This window comes from Empidonax traillii, unplaced genomic scaffold, assembly GCF_003031625.1.
Source record: "Empidonax traillii isolate 1590-97213 ecotype Southwest subspecies unplaced genomic scaffold, ASM303162v1 scaffold128:size1411021, whole genome shotgun sequence".
In the NCBI taxonomy this organism is placed as follows: domain Eukaryota; kingdom Metazoa; phylum Chordata; class Aves; order Passeriformes; family Tyrannidae; genus Empidonax; species Empidonax traillii.
Window position 1 is genome coordinate 115,357 of NW_020955321.1, and position 9,118 is coordinate 124,474.

At 38.7% G+C, this 9,118-nt stretch overlaps 1 protein-coding gene across 6 annotated transcripts in view; it reads left to right on the forward strand.

Moving 5' to 3' along the window:
• The window catches only part of PLCB4 (phospholipase C beta 4), a 177,875-nt gene that overhangs the window by 114,772 nt on the left and 53,985 nt on the right, over window positions 1-9,118 (forward strand). For all 6 annotated transcript variants that reach the window (XM_027883548.1, XM_027883552.1, XM_027883551.1 and 3 more), the window contains exons 9-11: window positions 3,348-3,429; window positions 4,533-4,633; window positions 5,263-5,320. In XM_027883548.1, the coding sequence (XP_027739349.1) occupies window positions 3,348-3,429; window positions 4,533-4,633; window positions 5,263-5,320 (241 nt within the window). The remainder of the gene's footprint in view (window positions 1-3,347; window positions 3,430-4,532; window positions 4,634-5,262; window positions 5,321-9,118) is intronic.

Sequence of the window (9,118 nt, forward strand, 5' to 3'; positions counted from 1 at the left end):
TCCCCTCCAACTGACCCTTCCCTTTCACCTGTTTTTAAATGCAGTGTTGTCTGGTCAGCCCCGTTTCCTCAACCTCCACCCTCTCCTGCTGCTCAGGGACTCTTGTAGCAATTGTTGTGGCTCTGGGGACGCAGAAGGGAAGGTTTCTCTCTCAGAAACAGAATACCCAGCAGCTCTGTTCAGCTGTAGAAATGTATCACAATATCCACCTGTAGCTCCTTTTTACACAGAACTGCAGTAAAATGCCGAGGGAGGGAGAAAAAAAAATCTCACTTGCAAAATCAGAACTCCTTGCATTTCTTAAGTTTAGAACATATTTTTGCAACCAACACGTGGCCATAGGGAATGATGAACCTTGAGAAGGTGAAAGAAAATCCCTGGGCTCTTGGTGGTGACTCCTCGTTAGGACAGTTGGAAATTACAAAGTCACAAGGATTTTTCTCAACTATTTTGGATTATTTTTATGTACTCTGGGGCACATAACTATTGCTACCAACCTGCTGTGTCTGAGAGAGAAGAAATCCTGGCAGTTAGCAGTGTGAAAACCTTAGGAGAGTAGCAGTTTTTGCCTTTTGGGCTTTAATAAGTTTTAGCAGTCTGAGCCTAGAATTACATCCACAGCTCTGACAAGGACAGGGCACCTGTAAGATATTTCGTATTTTCAGATTTTAACACTACTGTAAGTGATGACTAAAAAGGTCAGCGTTTGTTAAAAAAGAAATCCACTTGGTTTCCGCAGCTTTCTCTTGGCAGAAAATGGATTTTTCTACATGTACGAGTTGCCCCTGCTCAGCGAGAGAGCCTGTTTAGAAATTAGCTCTGCTCAATTTATGCTTATCCCTTTGTATAACTACATTTAAAAGGATTTAAGCAAATACAGCTTCTAACTTTGAAAACATATATACAAAAAAAAAAAAAAAAAAAAAAAAAAAAAAAAAAAAAAAAAAAAAAAAAAAAAAAAAAAAAAAAAAAAAAAAAAAAAACAAAAAACCAAAAAAACAAGACAAAGCTAAACTATGACAAATGAGACTTAAATCTTTTTTACAGCAGTTTAATTAAGTTAATTTGAAAGTAGAGGGGTTTTTTTAAGTATGTTTCCTATTGATCACTCCAGAGTGCCTGGAAGGAATCTGTTTCAATACTTCCATGTTGGTTGGAAATCAGGGATGGAGAATTTCTTGTACAGTGTAGGCAGGGGTCCTTCCACTTCAAGCCAAGCTGATAAATAAGTTGGAGCCACGGTAGAAGATTGATTTCAACAGTTTGTGTTGGCTTGAATTTTGGAAGTAATGGTCGGAAAGTGGTGACAGGTCTGAAAAAACCAAGTCATTTAATCCGTTAACAAGCACGATAGATTTGTACTCCTCAGTTCCAGAGCTGGGAAGTATTTTAAATATTTATGAGGGAGTACAAGGTATCCAAAGCCCTGTAGAACGTGGGGAGTAAATACCTGTAGATACACAACAAGGTGAATCTGCTCAGATGAAGTCTCTTCTGATGGAGGGCAAAGCGGTTTTGTTTCCTACAACCTTAGCAAAATGAAAGCATCACACTGTATTTTTACCCTCTTTTTTGATTCATGCAATCTTTTCTCCACTGCTGCTCTCATTGCAAATTATTTTTGTGTTTGCTGTCATCTTTTGTGAAATAAAAAAGTGGTTTGGCATCAAAAATAAGTTCCCTGCAGCCACTGAGTCTTGGCACACAACTTCTGATTAATTACTTACACCAATATTACATGCTTTACAGGACATTTATTATTGGTGCTGGATTCATTAGAGCAGACATAGAATTTTTTTATAGGGCTGGAAATAGGTTGTAAATTGTAGAGCTAACATTACTCTGTTTTAGAATTAGCAGGAAAATAGATGCCTGAGATTTTTTTAAAAAACAAGTGGCTAAAGTTAAACTCTGTCTACATTTTAGTGAAAATATTTTGGTACTTATCAGTTTTGGAAAATCAAATAACTAACTTAGATGCCTAAATAGGGACATAGAGATCTAACTGTTGTAAGAACCCAGCAAGAAAAAAAAAATTGGCTAAGATTTGTTAAAATGTTATTTTATCAATTAGATCTTTCACTTCCTGGTCCTAATTTTTTTTTTAATGTGAAAATATTTACATAGGCAGTTTAGAGTGTTTTGGAGGGTGAAACAACTGTGAATTGCTATGGCAACAAATAACAGCAACAGTTTCCTTCCCCACCTCTCTCCATGTGAAACGATTTCTTATTTATGCACGAGATTAACTAAAAGTCTCAGCAAATGTTTGTCTGGCTTGACGATAAAGAGCAACATATTCTTATCAGCAGCCGGGGAGTCTTTCCCAATGTTCAGCTTTTATGAGCATTACAAACAGATTTTGGAGACAGAATGGAGTTTTTCTCTCCAGGCTGAGACACCAAAATCAAGGGGTTGTGGGACACGTCATTTCAGCTCAGACCCTAAACAGGAGCCAAGAGAGCTGTCAAGTTTGTATCTGCATTTCCGAAGTCAGAGGTTATTCCAACTCGGCTCCGGTGGAAACAGAAACAGACCAAAGGCTTCCACATTAGTCACACCAAACAGCTTGGGATTTATGGCATTCCAAGAGAAACCAGTCTGTCAGTCGGATATGTGGTGAAATCACCTCTGCTTTCAGGAAGGGGTAGGATGGCAATCGGTTTGGTGGAATTATTTTAGTGGCAGCTGAGATCCGCCTGGAGGATCTGTGTGGAGTGTGACTGGGACAGGGTATTCTCAGTGGCTGCAAGGTGAGGGAGCCTCCAGAGGGAGGAGTGGGCACTGCAGCTGGAATGGGATTTGGTATGGAGCTGGGGAGTCTCTTGACACCAGCAACTCCTTGAAAACGTCAAAGGAAGGAAGCTGCCATTGGGAACGGCCCACACCTATCTTGTGTGTGACCTGGAAGGCACAGATCAGTGCTTGGAACAGAGGGGAAGTCCCCACATCCAGGAGCGGCCGGAGACCTGAGTCTCCTCACTTGTGGAACGTGCTACTGTTTAAACCCAGGAGTTTATCTAGGCACACAGTTTAAAAGAGCAAAGGGAAGAATGCTTTGCATGGCTCTGTATCCCAGCATATTGGAAAAAAAAAACCACCCTCTTTTGTTCTTTTTGCAGTTCATTATTTTGATGTATTTTCTACTGGCTGGCTTGCAGGCAGAGCAGGGCTGCTCTGTGAGGCTTAGAGCACTTCTTCAACTGCACGAGTACTTGGAAGATACTCACATTCATCAGCTGAAGCCAGAGGAAAATGTTGGCAGTAAAAGCAAGAGAGGGAGAACTGATTGTTTAAAAAGTGACTAACATTTCTCTCTTTTCTTTCTCCACTGTTTTTTGTTTTAGCATTACCAGAACCTTTGCATCAGGTAAAACAGAAAAAGTCATCTTTCAGGCACTTAAGGAATTAGGTCTTCCCAGCGGAAAGGTATTTATTTAGTGGTTTTGAATAACTGTTTTTGTGTACTAATAAACTGATGATTCACTCACATCTGTAGCTGTAATCTAAGTCATTTGCATCACAAAAAAAACATGCCTGTTGTTCATGAGTAACTTACTAATCACTGCAGGTTGTTTACTAAAGCCAAAATGTAATTAAATCTGTATGACACAGTGGTCCTTAAATCTCTTAGATGAAGCTTCCCTTCTTTTCCTTCTTTTCTGTCACAGACTACCTTTTGTTCATTTATACAAAGTATGTGAGCACGAAATATGCATGTAATGCCTTTTTTGTTGAGTCTTTTGGACTCCTGCTGCTCTTTGCTGCTCTCCTTTGGAGAGCTGCTGTCTGGCTCTACCCCACTCACAGCAGGACCCCTGCCAGCCCCAAGAGGTGATGATGGCTGGTTATGGTTGCAGGTAGTTTTTTTGGCTTTACACCCTCCCCAGTCTCCCTTCTTTCATTTTGGAGACTCCAACCCTTCTTGGCCTGACTGCAGCAACCACCTGGTGAGGCTGCAATCTCCAGCCAGGGAGATGGGGGTGCAGAAAGACACGAATGCCCAGCATGGAAATACGTGAATCCCTGGCACCTGAGATGAGATTTTTCCTCACTGCTACAGTTCTTATCTTGTCCAGAGAAGGACATGACACTGAATATGTTATCCAAGCATTCCATTCCTCCTGGAAGTTTCCCTGTATGAGAACTGCCCAGCTTTTTAAAACCATTGCACCAAACCCAGGAGTTCTCAATGTTCCTTGGCTTCATTATAAGTATCCTGAAATTTTTACACTTTTTTGAACATTTTGGGCTCTTTTTTTTCACTCCTCAGAAGAAAAACAAACTGTTTTCCATCTCTGTGCTTATGTAGAATTAATGTTACTGTGAGGTTAGAATACAAGCACGTCAAACAGATTTATGATAAAGATGAATTAAGAACTGCTTTCAGAAAGTACAAAAGAAACTCGGTAAATCTACACCAGGTAAAGAGCTTGAACCAGTTCTCAGCTGCTTTTTCTGATATAAGATGCTCTCTTGGGGAAAGGGCACATAAGCTCTATTTTCTGGGTAAATGTACCTTTGCATTGCAGAATGATGAAATCGAGCCTGCAGCATTTACTTACGAGAAATTTTATGAGCTCACCCAAAAGATATGCCCCCGAACTGACATAGAGGACCTCTTTAAGAAGATGTAAGTTCAAATTTGATGTCATCTTGCTTTAAAGACATTTTACTGTAGTTTTAGTCCATGTCCAACAGTGACAGAACACTGTAAAGTTTATCTAATGTTGAACTCCAGTACCATCAACAGTACTTTAAGACAAGCTCAAGTGTATGTTTTTCCCCTTCCTTCCCTCTCAGACTGTTAATGTAAAAGTTCACTCTCTATTTCAGAGCAACTTTTACATGAGTTAGAGGGAGCACCTGGAACTTTTTTTTTTTTTTGCATTGGCTTTACTAACTACTGTAATTTTTAACTTGCTCCTTTAGGTGATTAACACAGTTTGTGAACTAATTAAATTAAATAAAAAATTTGAAGCTTAAAAAGTTTCCTCACTTGAATTGTTCTCAGCTGGAGGACTTACATGTCGTTTTCTGAAGTAATGTTTGTTAAGTTATAGGAGTGTATGTTATGGGAGTTACACTGTGCCAAGCTTAGACTGTTAGTATGTTTTCTGTGACTGTTCATTTTGAGATTATAGAGCTACTTCAAGTAGAAAAGTAGGTGGCTTTAAAAGTATCAACAATGTCAACATGTAAATCATACCTACTGTAGCATCGTGCATAAAAACTTACGTTCTCTAATAAATTTCTTTTCAGCAATGGAGACAAAACTGATTATTTAACGGTAGACCAATTAGTGAGCTTTCTAAATGAAGTAAGCTTTTTCATACATTAACTACCATACAAGTCTGTCTGCAGTGGCTTGCTTCTTCCAGCCTTTCCATTGCATGAATCCTGCCGTTGTTTGCTGTGCTTTTTGATCCGCTGATCTTTCCATTTTGGGAACATCCAGGTGCAAAAATCAGCTCCAGCCTTGTACGTTGTCGTGCTTTCTACATGTTGGCTTTGCAGTTTGCATCTGTTGATTACTTGCTGGTGTCTTATGTTGTGTGTTATGTGTGTTTTCAGACGTGTCATGCTGTTAAACATTCAACTAAAATATACCCAGTGTTTTATTACAAGCAGTTTATTTTACCTGTAGGCCCCAGCTAAATATATCTGCTGATCCTTCTCGATACTAGAAAAACTGAAGTAGGCTTTTTATAAACAGTGGTTTGATTCCTCTCAACAGTAGTATTTCAGTCCTATACAAATCTGAGAGCTAAGAGGACATTTTAAGAGTTTGTGTATGATTTTGAACATGCTATGTGTGCAGAATAAGAGGAAATATTTTTATTGCTGTATTTCCAGAATACACTTGTTGGCAGAAGTATTTGGTACTTCTTAAAAGCATCGTGAGTGTGTGAAGTAGTTCAATAAACAGAGTGGGGTTGGGTTTGTTGTTTTTTTTTTTTTTTTTTTTCTATTCCTGAAGCACAGTAAGTTATAGGAGGCTGACTCATTCAGAATTGCAGAAATAAATGCACTGTGTGGATTTGACAAGAATACACACATGGAAAATAGGCACATTCTACCTGGGTTTGTACCAGCAGGTTCTTGTCATCTGGAACGTGGAAAGCTGCTGAGCTCACTATGTGATGGTTTTGGGTGCATGACCAAAAAAATCTTTCAATCTAAAATTGTTTTACTAGTTACAAATCAATTCTGTATGTATTTATGTATTGGGTACTACTGTATGAAGATTCAAGCAGTAAGTTCCCCATATATCACATTTAGAAGATAATTTTATTTTTCATAGGGAATGTGTGCCTGACTCTTCACTAAACCTGAATTATTTGTAGGAGTATTTAAAAGAAAAGACAGTGAGAAGATTAACAACTTCAGCACTAATGGTTGCATACTTGGGGCTTTAGCTCATATCTATTAGCAAATTTGAGCTCCTGCTTAATCTTACTACTCTGAGAGATCCTTTTGCCTCAAGTAACTGATTAAAAAATTAAAATCGAGATATGCTCCAAGTTTTGTGTGGTTTGAACAGTTCTTTTAAAGGAATTAGAAGCCTTATTTCATAGGTAGCGCTGGAGGAAGATGCATCCTGTTGGCTGCATTCCTATCGACACAATACATTTTCCATTGGAAATCTTGTGGTTGGCCCTTTAGTCGTTGACCAGAGCTGGGAAATATTGACCAGATGTTTTTTACAGAGTAGGACATTCATTCTGATGGCTGAAACTAATGGCCTTTGCTCTGTGCTGGAGGTCTTTTGGTCTCCAGGCAGAGTTTAAAGTTTCAGTCATGATTTGAAAGGCACAAAATGCCCCAGAATCTCCCTCCTGAAGTGATTGTTTGTGTCTCCCCTTGACAGCTGGCCAACACTGCAATTAGCATCGGTGTTTAGTGCTGGAAAATATAAAAAGATTATTATCATTGCATAGGAGAGGGGAGTTACTTGGCAGAGAAATTCTTCCTGAGACTCTTTAACTTAAATTGTTTTGAAGTAACCCCCAGGCATGCTGCAGAAGCTCCAAGTGTTGTGGGTTTTTAAGGGAGCATGAGGATATGTTACTGGATATGAGAGGAGAATGAGCAGCTTTCCTGGAGTTTTTCCAAACTTCTGTCTCTATTTGACTTCTAAAAGCTGTTGTCTGACAGCTGATTTAATTGTGTTTCAGTATTAAAGCTTCTGGGAAGTTTTTAGGAATTAAGTTATTGTCAGGCGCTGAATATTTTGTCTGGGTCTTCTACTTTTAAAGTTAAATTTTGAAAAACTAAAATGTAGTAGAAAAGTAACTGAAATTACTACTCTTAAGATTTGTTCCTGATGTTCTTTTACAGCAATAAAATAATATTGAGGCAAACAGCAGTCAAAATAGAAATTCAGTAGGCTGACCAGGACTAATCCTTTCTTCTGGGAGGGAGGTGTTGGGAGATCCTTTCCTATCCACTCCTTCCCACTTCCTTGCTCTTCCTCTCTCTCTCTGTCTTCCACTGGCTTGCCCTTCCTCCCTCCTTCCCATTTGCTCTTTCTACCTCCCTGGTTTTCATCTTCACAAAAGGGCCCCCTTTTCACCGGTGCACAGGACAAATTCAAGGGGCAGAATTGGTTTCAGCACATTACTAACTGCTTTTAAAGTAAATCTTTGTCACTTGTCAATTTTACTTTATTTTTTAAACTAGGTGAACATAAAGATATGCTCTTGTTCAAGTGGAAAATATGTTAAAATACTGGTAATGAGCCATGTTTGTGGCTACTGGAAGACTATTTTGCTCTTAGAGTCACAGAGTTATCACAAGGAGCTTTCTCAAGAGGAGATTTTTTGCTTTATCCCATGTAATTTTTCCTGGTTTTTTATGACTAACTGTAGAAGAAAGAGGGTGAGGAAGAGCATTTTCCTTAAGAACCCTCCCTATTTATTTCTAACAGTTTTTTGAAGTGGTGTATTGTCCCCTAATGGTGTGTAAAGCTTGTCATTTGTCACAAGTGGACTGAACTGTTGCATGCCAGTGTTGTGTTGCTGTTGTGTGCTGCTTAGCAAGTTATGTCCTGCATCCACCTGCTCCCATATCATATTCCATCTGAGATTTCCTTAGTTATCCCACACTGATCTGTACTGAATGAACCTGCTGTGTTTTAGATGCTGCAGACTGCCACTGGCAGTCCTGGAGAGATCCCTCCTCCAGTGCATGGCTGAACTGGCATTGGTTGTAATTTCTTGGAGTTAACGAAGCACCAATGCGTTGGTTGTAAGAAAAGAGATGAAGTGCTTGTTTTTGATTGGATATTGGTTTTCCTCATTTAAAAAAAATTCCAAAAATTCACACATAAGGAATTACAGCAAATGCTGATGGTGCTGTGTGAACCACATCAGTACCATCCTGTCCACTCCAAATTACTGATCCAATGTGGGGATGGCCTGTTACACTTCTGAATTCTGTTCAAACTAAATCTTGAGAACTGTGCACCTACTGGGGTAAAAGAGTGTTTTCACAGTCATGTTTGTTTCTTTGTTTTATTGCATCTGCTTATATGCCACTACTCCCTTCAGTTCTGGGTTTAATTTTCTTTTGATGGAGAATCAGGCACACAGAGTGCAGCTCTAATCCAGCGTGGAGGAAAAGCAAAGTTACGTAGCACACTATGCAGGGAAAACATAAAAACTCTGAATTTTATTAGTGCATTAGAAATCACTGCTAAATTGTATCTAGATATAACATATATTATTAAATCCTAATATTTTAAATTACTGTGAATTGAAGAGATGACACTGTGAAATTCTTTTGCATATTTCTTCTAAGAACCTGTGCTGGTTTTTGAATAGTTAAAAACATGATGTTTCCAAAAATTCCCAAATAATTGTCAGTAATTCTTAATTTAAAGTATAGCTTTATTTTACTTTTACTTTTTGCTTTAGCTGTAGATACTGTGTAAGACATGCATTTTTGCAGAGGTGATTGCAGTGCCATCAGTCAAGTTTGACAGTTCACAAGTCCTACGAAAAAGATGAGAGAGAGAGTTTACAAAGAAGAGAGATTTAGCTGTTTATTTTTCAACATTTCATTTGCACGTGTACCACGTGCAGTCATTGTTTTGATGAACGAGCAAGAGTAAGAC